The sequence below is a fragment of the Leptopilina boulardi genome, unplaced genomic scaffold (genome assembly GCF_019393585.1).
Source record: "Leptopilina boulardi isolate dan_hultmark-lab unplaced genomic scaffold, ZJU_Lbou_2.1 LbouV2_121, whole genome shotgun sequence".
Lineage (NCBI taxonomy): Eukaryota > Metazoa > Arthropoda > Insecta > Hymenoptera > Figitidae > Leptopilina > Leptopilina boulardi.
In genome coordinates this window covers 2742447-2759721 of record NW_026137665.1, presented here as the reverse complement: position 1 = coordinate 2759721, position 17275 = coordinate 2742447, and the positions used below count along the sequence as shown (strand labels likewise).

Sequence of the window (17275 nt, the reverse complement as noted above, 5' to 3'; positions counted from 1 at the left end):
AGGCAAACAATTTTTACAAAATTTTTGAAAAAAAATCAATCAGTATGTCAAATGAGAAAAATGACTTTTTATCATTAAAACTCAAAAAATTGATAGTAATATAGTTTAAAAAAAAATTTTCGATTTTTTTTTTAAAAGTACGTTTAAAAACACACATTTTAAAAAAAAGGATTTTTAAAATTGATGCATTTTTCAGGAAGTTGTGAGCATTCAAAAATTAAAAAACATGAAAATTCTTCAATTTTCAAAATTCCATAACTCGAAAACGGCTTGGTGAAAAAATTTGAAAAAATTCATGGAAGCTAGTCTCAATTAGTACTAAAAGAAAAAAAAATCTCAAAAAAATCGGAGATGCAATTGCAGATGGACTTACACTTTGGCGTGGAATACATCATATATATATATATAAATAAATAACTATATAACGTTTTATTACAGGTGTGTCAAATTTAGCAAAACCATGTTATGAGAGGCTTGAAAAATACTATTCTGCTGCAGTAATTTTCGATGATAATAGTTATAAATCCATTATATCTAGTTCTCACGAATTAGGTCACATGTAAGAACCACATATTTTTTTTCATTTATTTTACCGATGATGATTTGACATTTGAAAAATTAATATAGGAGTCTGTATTTATTATACAGACGGAGAATTTTGAGCGTGGCGCAATGTCTTTTTTAATTAAATTAAATACATTTTATAAGATTTTTATTTAGTATTTATTTTGTACTTAAACGCGTACTGAAAAAAGAAATTTTTTTTATTCAAATACTTGATTACTTGACTATTATCAAATAAATATTTACTTTAACAAAATAATTTTTATTTGAAATAAATAAATTGTATTTGAAACATTCATTTTTGTATTTGAAACAAATATCATTTAATTGACAAAAATAATTATTATTTGATACAAATAACTATATATATATATATATATATGTGACTAATAATCAAGTATATTAATAATACAATAATAATACAATAATAATACATATATTAATTCTTTAAAATAAGAAACCTAACTCCTCAATATGAGAAAACTCTTTGAGGTTAATATTAAAATAATATAAAAATAATTAAAAATTCTTTTTTCAAACGTAAGCACAGCTTTTTCTAAATTTTTAATATAATCATAAACAAATTACTGATTTAAAAAAAAAAAAAAAAAAAAACAATAAAATAAAATTGTCTTACTTATAGTGAATTTGTTAACTTGATAAGGGTAGCGGCAGCTGCTGAAACGTCGTTATGTTAATAATAAATTAACTTTTTCTTGTGGAAAAAATTGGCCTAAAATCTTTATTTAAATAATATAAAATTTTCCACATAAATCACTATCAAAAAATAATCAAGTAACCCAAGAAGCACGTAATATATCCTCAATATCAAGGTAATATTACACGTGAGATTCGTAATATAACGCTGTAATATTACAGTAATCTTACAGTGATCTTAAAATGTCCGCCTCAAGGTAATATTACCGGGAATATTACTGTAATATTAACGGTAATATTACAGACTGATTTGAGTTATTCATAAAGCATAAAAAACGTAATTATATTATAAGTCAATTCGGCTTGTTGGTAAAACTCTAGACTCGTCTGCTTTGAGTTCGGGGTTCGATTCCCTGGATGGGTAGATTTTTTTCGTAAAGAAATGTTCCCATAATATTACTGTAATATTCTCTTATAATATCACCTTAATATTACGGTATAATATTACTGCAATATTACTGTAATATTACCTTAATATTAGCGCGTAATATTACAGTAACATTACCGGTAATATTACCTTGAGGCGGACATTTTAAGATAACTGTAAGATTACTGTAATATTACAACGTTATATTACGAATCTTACATGTAATATTACCTTGATATTGAGGTTATATTACGTGCTTCTTGGGAACCGATTATTTGAATCAAATAAATTTTTTTTCAATGCATAAAATTAGAATAAACTGACAATAATTGCCAAATAATTGAATTTCAAAACGAAATGCCACAGTATTGCCCATTACTGAAATGTTGCACCGGAATCATATCAAAACATAACCTCAATTATGGATTTACTCTGTTCAAGAATTGTGGTGGACCAGTTAATTATAACAATTTAATTCTTGAACAGAATACATCCATGATTGAGGTTATGTTTTGATATCATTCCGGTGTAAAGTAAATCTTTTTTTTTTGTATTTAGCTTTCTTATTTATTACAATAAAATTTTATATAAAATTTATGAAATTTTTTTTCTTTAGTCTTGGTGCACTACATGATGAGAACGATGGTACTATGAGTTGCCTTCAAACAAGCAGTTTCATCATGAGTTATAACAGATATAATCGAAATATGTTTTTCTTTTCTCCTTGTTCTGTAAAAAATATAAAAGAAACTTTAAGGTACGTTAAAAATTTATGAATATCATTAAAAAAAAATTCATCAAAATTACCAACAAAAAAAATTACTTATTTTAAAATTATTGTTATACTCAAGCAGAAAAAAATCTTTCTATAACTTACATATTTACTTTTTTTTCTGCAAGTAAATTGTAACTTAATTACTATTTTTCACAGTAGGCTTGGAGCAACTTTAGGTTGCATAAAAATGACAAAAAAATAAGTGGAAACGCAACTGCTTTCAGAGTTGATCATACATAAAAAAAAATGCTTGAACCGAAATCCTAGCTGATCCTTTTTTGGAAAATATTGACATTTTTCATTTTTAAATCGCGTAATAAGCATTTTTTTAGCATTAGTAAGGTGACAAATTTAGCACATACTTTAATTCTATTTTCCTCGTGAATGCATTTACGATCAAGCTTAGAAATTAAAGATTTTGTGATTGTATAGAATCCATATTCTAATGTAAATATAAATTTTCTCTTGCTATCCAGAGAAGACTAGTTTAATCTTACATCCAAATTTTATTGGATAACTGGAAATTTGTAGTACAATCTGTCAAAAATTGTCTAAAAGCGTTGGTAACAATGACAATTCAAAATTTATAACGGTAATTGATTACTGTATCAGTTGGACTATATCAGACCAAAAAGGTCTGCGAAAGTAATAACGTTTCGTGTGTCGGTTATTCACATACAATATGACAATATGAGTAGATTTTTATTAATAAGTGCAATCGTCATTTTCATGCAACCTAAAGTTGCTTTTAGCCTACCGTGTTTTACAATGACTTACAATTTCAATTGATTCACAAATTTTTATTTAAATTAATTTAAAATTTATCTTTGATAATTTTAAAGTAAAATTTAAAAATTTTTTGAAAATGTTACTGAAGTGATTCAGTGATTCAGTTGTTAAATTGCAGTTATTTCATCAGTGAAATTACACTGATTTAAATTCATAGAATACTGTGAATGTAATAAATTATATTTTTCTGCAGTCAAAAATCATCCTCATGCCTTCGAAATAATCCGGCAAATTATAAAAATAACTATCCACTACAGAGATTATTACCCGGTCAAATAATGTCTTTAGATGAACAATGCAAAAATATGGGATTCCATTCATGTTATTATGTAAGTTTCTTTAACTTTAATAAAAAACTTTGTATAATTTCATCTATCAATGATTCTATTTTATTATTAATGTGATTTCGTAGAAAAAGACAACTTGTGTAAAACTAAAATGTATCGCAACACTTAAAGATGGAACTGTTAAGGAATATACATTCAATTCACCTCCGGCGGAGGGAAGTTATTGTGGTATTGGCAAGGTAATAAATACAAAATTAAATCTCTTCTTTAATACATACATCATAACTAGAATGTTTTTATAAAATTTTTATTTTATAAATTTCCCTGACGACAATAATGTTTTACACTATTGCATTTGATATCGAAATGTTTATGAGTCTCACCTTATTTTAGCATAAATCTCTAACCATCGAATTCCATAAAGTAGAAAATAACCAATTTATCGAAATGATAAAAGTACGAATTTCAAATATTTCTAATTACAAATGATCAAAAATTCGAATTGTTATTAAAAGTTAAAATTATCAGAAAATCGAATTTTCAAAATTTCAAATTATCAAAACATCTCTCTATGGTTATATCGAGATATAAAACATAGAAAGTAATGTCACATATGAGTAAAATTTTTCGATGTTTTGATAATTCGAACATTAGGTAATTCAAACTTTTAAAAATTCCATCTTTTGGTTACTTTAAAATTTAAGGTTTGATTGTTGTGATTTCACATATGTAATTGAGCTAAAATTTTGTAAAGAACACAAAAATAGCATAAGGATTTCTTATCATATCTGCCAGATTATATTAATATTTTATATCAAAAAGAATTTTGATCGTGACAACGTCTTTTTTAATTAATTAAAATATATTTTATAAGATTATTATTTAGTATTTATTTTGTACATAAACACACTGAAAAAAAATTTATTTGATTCAAATAATGGGTTGCTTGATTATTATCAAATAAATATTTACTTGAACCAAATAATTTTTATTTGAATTAAATAAATTGTACTTGAACCAATAATTTTTGTATTTGAAACAAATACCATTTCATTGACTCAAAGAATAATTATTTGATACAAATAAATATTTATTTCATAATAATCAAGTAACCGATTATTTGAATCAAATAATTTTTTTTTTCAGTGCATAAAATTAGAATAAACTGACTATAATTTCCAAACAATTAAATTTAAAAATATTCAAAACGTAATGCCACTTATTACCAATTGCTAAAATTTTGCACTGGAATAATATAAAAACTTAACCTCAATTATGAATTTACTCTGTTCAAGAATTGTGGTGGACCAGTTAATTATAACAATTTAATTCTTGAACAGAATACATCCATGATTGAGGTTATGTTTTGATATTATTATTATTCACTACACGGTCGCTCTATATTTTTTTCCTCGAATAACGATACGAAAACAAAACAAAGTGACAGCTTCGGCAGCCATGTTTATTTTAAAAATTATACATATATATAGGTATAGTGGATACTAACAACAGTGGCGCTGTATACTAACATGTTAAATTTTTATCCTGTCGGTAACATAGAAAACTATAAAAAATTTCATTTCCAAATTTGACAAAAATAAGTTTGGCATCGAGATTAGATCGAAAGTAATCGAATAACCCAAATATCTTGAAAATATGACATATAGTTTTCGAGTTCTGGCCGGCGATATGAACGCCAATTTTTCTGATTGGTTCTTTATAGACCTCGGAGTAAGACGTTGTCACGTCAAAAATTTATTCTTAACAAATTAAATATGTCGGCAATACGATTTTGATATGACAACGAATTCTTATGTTATTTTTTATTTCTCCACAAAATTTTACCTCAATCTATCAAATATTTTGCGAGAAAATTTGCGGAGAATATTTACATGTGAAATCACAATATTCACATGACCTTAAGAAATGGGAACTTTTGCTAATTGGAACATACATGAAAATTCAATCAGAAATTAAAATTTATAAGAATTCGATCTTTTGAGATTTAGGCAAAAATAAAGGGACTCAACCCATAATATGTCTAATAATTTATTAATTGATTGTTTACAATTTTATTTTTCAGTACTGTATAGAAGGAGAGTGTCAACCTTTTACGTTTCAAAAACATGTTAATAATATAAGACGTTCTTAACACGTTATTTTGGGAGACATGAAACGTTCTAAAATATGTTTAAGGAACGTTTCTTGAACAAGGATATTTTCTTCCCTGCGGTTAAAAAATTTTTATTAAAAAATCTGTATTAAAACCTGAAAAATAAAAAGGAAATTATTTTTTTATTTTGCAGTGATAAATGGATGCAAACTTTCTATTATGTACATCAGAGTAACGACTTCTATTACATGTTTTTTTTATTTTTACATATCTAAAGAAACTAAGCAGATTTTGCAAAAAAGTTTTAAAGTGGAGCTGATGATCATTTTTTTTTAAATAATATGTTTAAAATGTTATTTTTCTTTTTTCGTTTTTTTTTCATTCTTCAAAATAAAAAGTTTTTGATTACTGCTTTATTTATTGCAATTCTTTTTCGAATAAACTCTACAAATAACCATTTACCCTTTTCCAAACCAATTTTTTCATTATTTTCTATCGATTAATCACTTTTTTAGTGAATTACTTTATAATGTCTATATAATGTCAATCAAACAAGGTTGTCGTTAAATTATTTCGTAATCGCCAGGGTTTATCACTTATTTTGTTTATTATTTTTATTATATTTTTATTATATTTATCACGTATTTGTTCTTCCACTATCAGTATATAAACTTAAAAAATTAAATAGTTCCAGTGAACTTGTTTGTTACGAAATTTTCACCGAATTTTAAAAATTAGATTATAGAAAACTAATATAACTTATTTGATATTCCCGTATGTATTTAATGTTATTAAGTATAATCATAGAGTAATTATACATTAGTTCAGTGTATTTTTTAAAATTCTAATAAATATTATTTTTATTATTTATGTGTTTCTACACAATCAAGCCTAATAATTTTACTGTTTTTAATTGTGTGGCTTCTAGGAAAAAATAAAGTTTACAACAATTCACTAACTATTCACATTTATTTATTCTAAGATTGTTATTCATTTTATTATATAATTTATGATTAAAAAAAAGAACATTCAAATAATTTACAAATAATCACTCCACATGATTTTATTTATATTTAACATAATTTAATAATGTATCGTCGTCTATATAGTCTTTATTATTCGCCCTCATCGTGTCGAGTACTGACGATGTTCGTTCTTTTCATATATAAATTTCTTAATTCAAATCTTCGCATTTAATCGCACGTCAACGACAATTTTCGGTTGTCATGTTAGTCATTCTTAACAATTTAAATTTCATCAAATGTTTATTTTTAAGTGGAAAATTGAACAAAATAAATTTTGTACAAGGAAGTTACTTACTTGAATTTTACTTGAACAGAAAAAAAGTAAATTTAATGTTAAATTAGAGATTTAAACTATTTTAAGATTCGAAAACTCTGAATTGTACAATCAAAATTTCTATAGTTACTGTAACCAGGACCTCTATATTATAACTATACTCTTTTCTGGTTGTATTAACTTGGTCGCATTTCTCTCACAGTGTAAAAAATCTGTAAAAAATAGATATTCATTTAATATGAAATTTCTTCTAATTTTAATTCGAAAAATGATAATTTGTACAAAATTAAACCTGTAGTGATGAAATAACCTAAGATTTACATGCTATAATGGGTGATTCTCCCCGGACAGCACCGAAACTTCCCTGAACCTTGACTGAACCTCGCTTGACGAGTAAGTTTTTTTGTTAATTATATTCTCATCGTGATATTTTTTTAGGCCACAAATAATTGTCTTGAAAAATTTTTTTTTACTACGAATATTTAACAAAAAAATTATTTTTTAATGGTAATATTTTTTTTTACCACAAATTTTTGCTTCCTCGTGGAGACAGCTATGTAGTCCTTTCGTTTATAAAATTTTTAAAAATGGTGAAAACAAATTTTCCTCTATATAGAAACAAGTTATATGAGATCCTGATCAATTGTCCGGATGGAGTTCGAAAATGTCGGTGGTAGTGAATAGACGCTAGCGTCTCCGTCTCCGTCCACCTATTTCATCTCACTTTAGTGTTATTCAAAAATTAAGTGTTTATTTAATTTAATTAAGATGAAGAATTAACTTCATCCAATTTTTAAAGTGTTATTTTGTGCGAATTGTTCAACTGATTAAATAACGAACTTAGGCTACTATTAACCACGAGGCTATACGTCATCCTAACCTCACAATCATTACTGCTTAATATAAATTAAATCCATACGCATCGATTTGAAGAGGATTCTATTATCCTTATAATTATTGAAAAAGAGAATCTAAGATTTCTATACTAATGGGGAAGTGATGTATTTTCTACAAAATTATAGACAAAAAGGAATACCTCTCTACAAAACACGAGGCAACATAACCCCATAACGTCTATCTACAACAACTTACATTACTTGTGCATTTAATGGATATTCATGGTACAGACTTATTAGATTTACGCTCTATATTGCTTTGGATAATTCTGGACCTAGTTGCTTGCTTTGGAATTTTTGCTGAATTTTGTTGCCTTTCCATTATTTAAACCTACAATTCTCATACCTTTCCCTTTCTTAATTCTGCATCCACACATGCTTGATTTAGTCATATTGCTTTAAAAAAAAAAAAAAAAAAAAAAAAAAAAAAAAAAAAAAAAAAAAGGAAAAAAAGAAAAAAGAAAAGAAAAAAAAAAAAGAAAAAATTTTACATTTTGCTTTAATTGCTATATACATAAATTTTCTACGGTTAACACTCTATGCAAGTAAGTTTTGAATTTGTTTTCTCACTCTTTCTTTTTCTCACCAAACGCATTATCGCTTTTTTTTATGAATTAATTATTTTATTATCAGCAATAGTTATGCAAATGCACAGTCACTTTGTTCTCTAGTTGGCTTATGTTATTTTAATTCAGTTGCTTAATCTTAACGTTTCTATTTTGTGGTGTGAGTTGATTTTTGGATTATTACATATTATGCCTAAAGTTCACGCTTAAATCGATGAGCGGTCGGTCTTCGGCTTCAAATCATACTATTATTATTTGAATTGGTTGATTTAACTAATTATTGTTGGATCTGTATATAGTTTACTAAATTTATATTAAGAAATATTAATCTTATGAAAATATTAAAGTTAATAAATTATTTTTAGATTTCCGTCTAACTAATAAATATGGACAACCAGGAGGAATGTGTTTTGGTGAACGGAGAAGTGATGCGGGATCCAACTCGGCCTAGTCACTTGACGAGAGGTGATACTGATTTGTCTCAACGAGAAAGAGTTCAGTCAGCAGCTGATGACCGGACCCATGGTCTACCTAATGAATCGGCTTTTAATTTAAATTTTGATCTTTCTACCGGTGGCAACCCACAGTTATTACCTCAACAAGACACTTCCACACCCCAATCCTCGGTAAATCCAAGTGGTAAAAGACTGAGAAATTCACCCGGTTCTGATTCTTCTTCTAACGGTTCCTTTTTCCACGCTCCAAAAAAGACTACTTTGGTGGATAACGATTCTCTTCTTTCTCTCCAACTCGAATCAGTGATTCAAATTGATAAACATAACATTGATGCAGTTCCCAAGATCAATGAAGAGGCTACCTTATGGGACAAAAATGACCTCGAATGGTACAATGAATCTGTACCATCTCTATACACTTCCAATAGTCCAGCCCCCTTTGTAGTTCTGGTTGAAAGTACTATTAGGGGCAGAAATATAGGTAAATTAGATCCAATTTGTGTTATTGACCTTCTTACCCCCCTAATTCACGGTAAAAAACTCATTACTAGAAATGGCCAAAATCAAGTCAAGGTGGTATGCGACTTTTGGCAGAGTGCCAACGACCTTGCCCAATCGCGTGATCTTGTTACTGCTGGATATAGAGCAATAATCCCTGACTCCTTCCTACGAAAAAAGGGATTTACCACCTGGTTCCCTTGGGACAGATCTGTCAAGGACATAGTTAGAGTGTGCTCCTCAAAGGACTTGGAGAGCATTGCAAGTATTAGAAGATTAGTAAATGAGGATAATACTATCCAGGACAAAATTGAATTCACTTTCGAATCTCCTACAGTCCCACGATATATCCAATTGGGGGAATTTATGATTCAAATCACCCCTTCAATTCAACACCCTCGCCGATGCTTCCGTTGTCAGCGATTTTGTCATGATATGAATCAATGTAGGTCAACTTACCCTAGCTGTGAATTTTGTGCTGGTAGACACTTGACTAGATTTTGTCCAAACGGTCATCTCCCACCGAAATGCAAGAATTGCAAAGGTCTTCATCTAGCTTCCTCTTCCGAATGCCCTGTCTATAAATTTGAATTTGGTATTCTCAAACATAGATACAGTACTAACTGCAATAGGGATGAAGCTAAGTTATTGTTCTTCTCTGAGAACCCAGATCTGACCAACAGAGTAACAGCGAGAGAGGAATCTTTCTCAAATTCCTCAAATGATTTACCTGCTAATTTGAATATTGATGTTCCCAAACCCACATTCTCGAAAAACTTCCAAATTGATGAAGTGACTAACACAGATCAAGATCAAGTCATCCAAATCTCTAAGGATATGAGTGCATATAAAATTGACGAAAAACTTCAAGCTGTTAACTCATTGATTGATCTCAATGATTCACGTTCAGCCTTAATAGACTCTTTGCAAGAGAACTTGATCTCTCCGCTAAAGGAGACCCACGGAGCATCTTTTGCTTTTCTCAGAAAGTAAAACGATCACATTCTTATCATCTTGATTCTTTAGATTAAGTTAGTTAAATTTTATTTTTTCGGCTTTAAGCTAATTTTAATACTCTATATGAATTTATTCTTGAGACCGACTGCTCATGACGTCTTCAAGTCACTCGTTCTCAACACAAATAATTAAATAATTAAATAATTTTGTAGTACTATTTTTTTTTTTTTTTTTGTTCTTTGCTTGAGTTACGTGTTTTGTTTTGTTCTTTTTTTTGCCATTTTAGTTTTTATTTTTTTTTTTTTTTTTGTTCTTTTTTGTTCTTCTCATTGATTGATTTAGTTGTTGATCACAAGATGTCTCTCAACACTAAATATATTAAGTATGGCACATGGAATGCCCACAGCGTTATCAATAAACGTGCTGAAGTTGAGTCATTATTACACATATACGATCTTGATGTGCTATCGATAACCGAAACCTGGTTGACTCCTGCAACTAGTACCTGGCAGTTGCCTGGTTATTTGACCTATAGATGCGATCGATCTAATGCACAACATGGAGGTGGTACTCTACTCCTAGTTAAGAGAAACCTCACAGTTTGTCCCTTTCAGGTTCCCGTCTCTATCCGGTCATTTGTTGACGCGGTTGGCATTTCCATCTCTACCAATCTTGGAAAATCCAATTTCTTTCGACCTATGCTCCACCCTCAACGAAAATTCCCCCTCTAATTTGGAAACGGTTGATCGACTGTTGTTCCCCGGATGATCCTCTCGTTTTTCTGGGAGACTTTAATGCCCATTCATTGATGTGGGGATCTAGTTTCTGTAATACCAGAGGCAACCACCTGTCTGATGTAATTGAGGAATCAGATATGATTCCTATCAACGACTGCGAACCTACGTTCGTGAATAGAAATGGTAGAACGGGAGGCAATATCGATTTAATATTTGTCTCGGACTCTTTGAGCAACATAACAACTGTTGAGGTTACAATAGACACCTTTTCCTCAGATCACTTTTTGGTTATTGCCTGCACAGATGCAACTGCTAAGTTTCAGAAAGCATCAGTCAAGCGATTGAATACCAAAAAGGTTGACTGGTCTGGGTTTTCGGTACAATTAGATTCTCGTCTAGATCCTCTATATCGACGAATTGAATCGAATGATTTGCTAACAGAAGTGTATGAAGAATTTCTAATCACCATAAAAGAAGAACTTCAATCTGCCGGGGCTTTCTATCCCACTGACCTCCCGGGTAAAAGAAAAGCCAAACCCCTATGGTGGGATCAGGATTGTGAGGAGGCTCTAAATCGACGAAGATTGGCTAGGAAGGAGTTTTTAAGAACTCAAATACCTTCAACTAGATCTAAGTTTGATGAGACAGATAATGAGGTTAAATGGTTTCTTAGAAACAAAAAAAAGGTTTCCTTTGAAAATTTCTGCAATTCGGTTGAACCTTCAATGGGTTCCAAACAGATTTGGTCCAAGGTTAAGGCCTTCGCTACTTCATCTCAACCTCTACGCACTAACATATGTAATGATCCAAATTCCGAAATTTTTCAGAATTTACAGAAAAATTTGGTTAAAGAAAATATACCCCCAACTCACCTACCATTGATGGAAGGGATTAACGTTGATGATCGAATGAATTGCCCCTTCTCTATCACTGAACTCAATATTGCATTAATGAGTAACAAAAAAGACTCAGCTCCGGGCCTAGATTCCATCTCTAATTCAATCTTACGTCATTTACCTCCACGCGCCCGGAATTTGTTCCTTACCATTTTTAATGGTTTTTTTCTCTCGTCTGTTTACCCAGCGACCTGGAGAAATTCCAGAGTCGTCTTTATCCCGAAACCCGAGGGAAAAGGTTATCGACCAATCTCCTTGACATCGGCCGTAAGTAAATTATTTGAAAGAATGGTCCAGAAAAGACTCGAACACTATATTGAGTCGGTTGGAGGTGTGCCATTGATGCAGTATGGTTTCCGCAAGGGACGTTCCACCACTGACTGTGTCTCTGTTTTTGTCACCGATATACAGGATAGTTTTTTAAAGGGAAAACATACGGTCGCCTTGGCTGTCGATTTGGTTGGAGCTTTTAGTAATATTTTGCCATTGGCCATTTACAATCGATTAGTAGAGCTTAGAGTTCCTGACAGGATAGTTAATTTTGTATCATTTCTTATAGCTTCAAAAAATTTGTTTTTCGCCTCAGACAATTCCAACTACAAAGTCTCCTATATAGGTGTACCACAGGGAGGTGTCTTGTCTCCTCTTCTTTTCAATTTGGCAATCAGTAAAATTGACAATGTTCTACCTAAATCAATCAATCGCCTGATGTTTGCTGACGATTTACTTTTGTACGTCAGTTCGGATAATATTCAAGACGCAGTAGATACCCTTGAAATTGCAGTTGCTACCTTGTCTCCATGGCTTGCTGAAGTAGGCCTGTCCATCGCTCCTAATAAATCACAACTTGCACTTTTCTCTAAATCTCGAGAAAAAAGTAATAACGTTTTTCTTAAAATCGATAATAACAAAATCAAAATGCAGGACGAGCTGGTCTACCTCGGAATCCACTTGGACCGACGACTGACTTGGTCCTTGCATATCCACGATCTTGTCAAAAAGGCTACTAAAGCAATCAACATAATTAAAGCAATGTCTAGGATATCATGGGGAGCGAACCCAACTGTTATGTTGATGGTCTATAGGGGACTGGTTAGATCGCATCTGGAATGGGGCTGTCAGCTGTTTTCTTCTGCCTCTCAGTCTAATTTAGAAAAGCTTGACAAAGTACAATCACTAGCCCTCCGAACAATATTGGGATGCATGAGGTCAACCCCTATCAGTATCTTAATGTCCGAATCGGATGAGCCTCCGCTACATTTAAGACGTTCCACCTTGTGTCGGAAACACATGATAAGGAATTTTTCTTGGTCTTTGAACCCCCTGATTCCTAAGTTACAATTGCTTTCTGAGAAATGTATATTAGACAAACGGTACCGAAATAATATCTCCTCATTGAAATTTTCACTATTGGATTCATTTCGCGAGTTGAATAACATGACTCACAGATGTACTAGATCAATTAAGCCTTCTACTTTCGATTTTACATGGGAGGAGCTGACTATCCCGATTCTCGTAGATATTGATTCGGGTCTGGAAATAAGGGTTGATTCTAATCCGGGCGGAGCATTTGAGACATTTGTCGAACGTGAATACCCGGATTACATACAAATCTTCACTGACGGTTCGAATGACCCGAAAAGAGGACTTTCTGGAGCCAGCTACGTCATACCCCTTTTGAATGTTAAGTTTGGAGTTCGCTTGAGTGGTCTGATGTCCATTGAATCGGCTGAATTATATGCAATTTTCTCGGCATTAAAGTATTCCCTTCAAACAAGCCTTGACAATGTGCTTGTCATTTCTGATTCTCGAGGATCTCTGCGAGATTTAAAGGAAAGAATGTTTGTCTCTAACCCTCACCCATTTATAATCAAGATCACTAGAATGATTGTTCAACTGATGGCAACCGGTTGCCAAATTCGTTTTCTCTGGATACCTTCTCATGTCGGAATTAAGGGCAATAATATAGCAGACAGACTAGCGAAAGAAACATTGGATTTCCAATTTGGTAAATTTTCCGGTGTACCCCCCCGTGACCTATTACCTGTTTTTAAAAAAGACCTTGATTCCTGGAAGAGAATGATTTGGCCATACACCGACTGTACACAATCACGAAACAAATACTACCTGAGAGTGGGCTACAAAAGTAAAAGACCTTGGTTCCGGGGCATTGATGCGGCTAGGAGATACATCAACACTGTGACTAGGCTGAGGACTTCCCACATCTGTACTGATGATCACTTCAATAGGATGGGATGGAACATTCCTCCTGGTTGCGATTGTGGGGCCGAACATAAAGATCTCAAACATTTATTGAGTTTCTGCCCCATATTGTCTTCTGGCAGACCTAACTTTTTCACATTCTTAGCACTTAAAATTCCAGACTTTAATCCACATGACATAAATTTGGATGAATTGATTTTTAATCCTAATCAAGAAGTTACAATAGAAATTGGTAGATTCTTCGCCTTGGGTAAAGTGATTGTGTAGTTAAGTGAACAATTAAATTTCTATTAAGTAAATATATAGTTGCGATAAATTAACTAATTTAAGTAAGGTGAGGAAGAGAGGAGGGAGGTGAAAGGAAAAAGAAAATAAAACAGTTTAACAAATAATAAATTTAAATATAAGTTACTGTCTATTGAATTGAATCTAAGTCATGTAAACTCAAAATTCAAATTCAAACCTTATCCCATCCATACAATCCTAAACCTGAGCAACTTTTAAATTCAATTCACAACTCAAGATATCAAACCATTATATAGACTGGGAAGTGAGGAGACCAAATTTGAAATGAACCCACCCTAAAGCTGAACTACGACAACAACAATATATTTACGTTTGACTACGTAACTATACCCGGATTAACATTTTGTACTGGCTACCTGTTAATACAAGAGGCCATTTAAACAAAAAGAAAGAATTGTCCGGATGTATGTATGTGTATGTGTGTGTGTGTGTATGTGTGTGTGGATAGTTTTTGTGAACACGATATCTTTAACAGGTTTTAATGGATTTGGGTAAAATTTGGTAGGCTTATTTAACACATTAATCTCTCAAAAATGACGAGAGGATTTTTAAAAATACCCAAAAAAAAATTTTATCGTCTTTTTTCCAAAAATTTTTTTTTAATTGAAAAAATTTTTAAATCGAAAAATTTAAGGTAATATATAATATAATCGTCTTCTTTATGTCAAGATGAATCGATTGATATATATAAAATATAGATTTGATTGAAATTTAAAGAATTAATGAAAGTTAAAAAATCAAAAATTCTCATTTTAGCTAAAAAATGATGTGTTTATTTAAATTCATGTTTATATATGAAATAATTTTATTATTTCCTGCATTGAAACGAATTGGTTGGTATATATAAAGTATAGATTTGATTGAAAATTTGAGAATTAATAAAAATTGAAAAATTGAAAATTCATATTTTAGCTAAAAAATTTTGTGTTTTTTTAAAATTCAAGTTGATGAATAAAATAATTGTATTCCTTGCATTAAAACGAATCGATTCGTATGTATAAAGTTTATGTTACACTCAATATTAATTAAAATTTTCTTTATTTTTCAAAAAATTTAATTAATTTAAAACATTTTTAACTCGAAATTTTTTAAATCAATCAATTGAATTGGACAAATTCATTGCTTCCTTCACGAGGAAGCGAATTTTTTGCTTCACATAATGAGGAAGCATAATGTTTATGAAATAAACATAAAGGACCCCCTTCTTGTTTTTTTTGTCAAGTTTTCGTTAAAAATAATTAATTAACGAATTATTAAGTATGACATTATGTTATTAATAATTATTTATTAAGTTAATTATTTGTCATATTTAAAATAAAATATCTAATAAAATCAAATTTGTCAAATGTTCCCGCGCTGCGCTGATGGCTCAGCTCTGGACTTTAGTTTGCTCAACGCCACACGGAGGGCGAACATCATAACTGTTTCTCGCAGTTGAGGTGCCATTAAATTGGTATATAAGCAGCGATCGAAATTTTTTTTGTTGTCGAAATATTTTTTTCTGCCCGATGTCTCTCCTAATTATTGGATTTGAGAATTGAGACAAATTCTTTTTTGGAACAAATGGTTTCACTAATACTTTGATGACCATTTTTTTATTTTACATAATTTAATTATTAATTATTCCCATCGGGTTTTTAAATTCATTTGCTTTCTTTTTATTTTTCCGTATCGAGTTCCGTATTTATGCTTCTTCTAAAATTCAAGAATATTTAACGATTATATTTAACAAATCTTGAATTTCCTTAAATATCCCCTCAGAATATACCAAGAATCTTTAATTTTAATATTTAACAGAAATTCAAATCCAATATTCAGCCAACCTCTGTAACTGACCTTTATTATGCGCGGACATTTAAACATCAACTCAACCTCGTTTGGACCTCGCGACTAAAGTTCCCGAACCTCGTCAAGCGAAGTTCAGTCAAGGTTCAGGGAAGTTTCGGTGCTGTCCGGGCTAGCGCACAACTTGCTTTTTTCCATGTTGTGAAAGAAAGATCACAAAAAAAAATGTTCACATAATATTTCGATTCCAATGTAAAAAGGTAATTTCTGTGATTACAAACAAAAACCAATAGTTACTTTTGTATTTAACATTATAATTTTTCGAAAAAAGTGGTTTTTATGGCTGAAAACGTCAAAATTTCACCTGTCCCCACAGGATGTTTAAACAAAAAAGTTAATATTTTTAGAAAAAAAAGTGTACTAATAAATACAATTTCTGTTGCTATTTTAGTATTGTATATTGTAGTGGAATTGAATAAAAAAAACGTTTGATCAAAAACATAATTATTTTCTTTTTTTGCTATTTATATTTGACTGCACTTTTGTGTGTTATTCTGCGTTTTATTATTAAACATTGAATTATATAAATAAAAGTCAAATGTTAATATAGTTCTATTTCAGTAACAGCAAAAGTTATATTCCTTAAGTTGATCTATGAAGAAAATAATCAATTTTCTAATTGATTTATCCTTTTTTACACATTTTAAGATTCAAATTTGTACAGGGCATCACAAAATCGTCTCCACCGGCATCCATCGACCCTTCAATAAAAAAAAAAAAAATAGACTATAATTAAATAATAAAAGTTAAATAAAGTGTAGTTATATTATTTTATTTATATTATTTTATATTATTTTTTTATTAAAAAAAAAAAATTATTAACATCAGTTCCACCGGTTAGACCGACCCCAGCGTCTCCACCCGCCACAAAATTTCGACCGTCACTATAGTCCAAGTTTAATACACAATGAAACAAAATATGAAATTCAAAATATTTATTATAAACTATCATAGCTCCGGTAAGTTTACTATAACTTATCAAATA

General features: G+C 30.4%; 2 protein-coding genes across 3 annotated transcripts in view; both read left to right on the top strand.

Annotated features, from left to right (window-relative positions):
- LOC127286203 (A disintegrin and metalloproteinase with thrombospondin motifs adt-2-like) overlaps window positions 1-5797 on the top strand; it is a 167539-nt gene extending 161742 nt beyond the window's left edge. Inside the window, exons 9-13 of the mRNA XM_051312571.1 lie at window positions 439-559; window positions 2265-2405; window positions 3406-3541; window positions 3625-3738; window positions 5583-5797. Of these exons, the coding sequence (XP_051168528.1) occupies window positions 439-559; window positions 2265-2405; window positions 3406-3541; window positions 3625-3738; window positions 5583-5651 (581 nt within the window). The 3' untranslated portion in view covers window positions 5652-5797. The remainder of the gene's footprint in view (window positions 1-438; window positions 560-2264; window positions 2406-3405; window positions 3542-3624; window positions 3739-5582) is intronic.
- Window positions 5798-7472: 1675 nt separating this feature from the next.
- Window positions 7473-14995, top strand: LOC127286194 (uncharacterized). Of its 2 annotated transcripts, none has more exons than XR_007843709.1 (2): window positions 7473-8032; window positions 14682-14995. XR_007843709.1 is itself a non-coding variant. In XM_051312552.1 (2 exons), exon 2 carries the CDS (start codon window positions 8760-8762, stop codon window positions 10317-10319), a length of 1560 nt encoding a protein of 519 aa, XP_051168509.1. In that variant the 5' UTR covers window positions 7478-8032; window positions 8739-8759; the 3' UTR covers window positions 10320-10325. The 2 variants fall into 2 exon arrangements, 1 of the variants encoding a protein (XP_051168509.1); XM_051312552.1 differs by lacking the exon at window positions 14682-14995 and adding an exon at window positions 8739-10325 and having other exon boundaries at window positions 7478-8032.
- The last annotated feature ends 2280 nt before the right edge of the window (window positions 14996-17275 follow it).

Coding starts and splice junctions, on each gene's coding strand:
- LOC127286194 (XM_051312552.1), top strand. CDS start 8,760: ATGGACAACCAGGAGGAATGTGTTTTGGTGAACGGAGAAGTGATGCGG.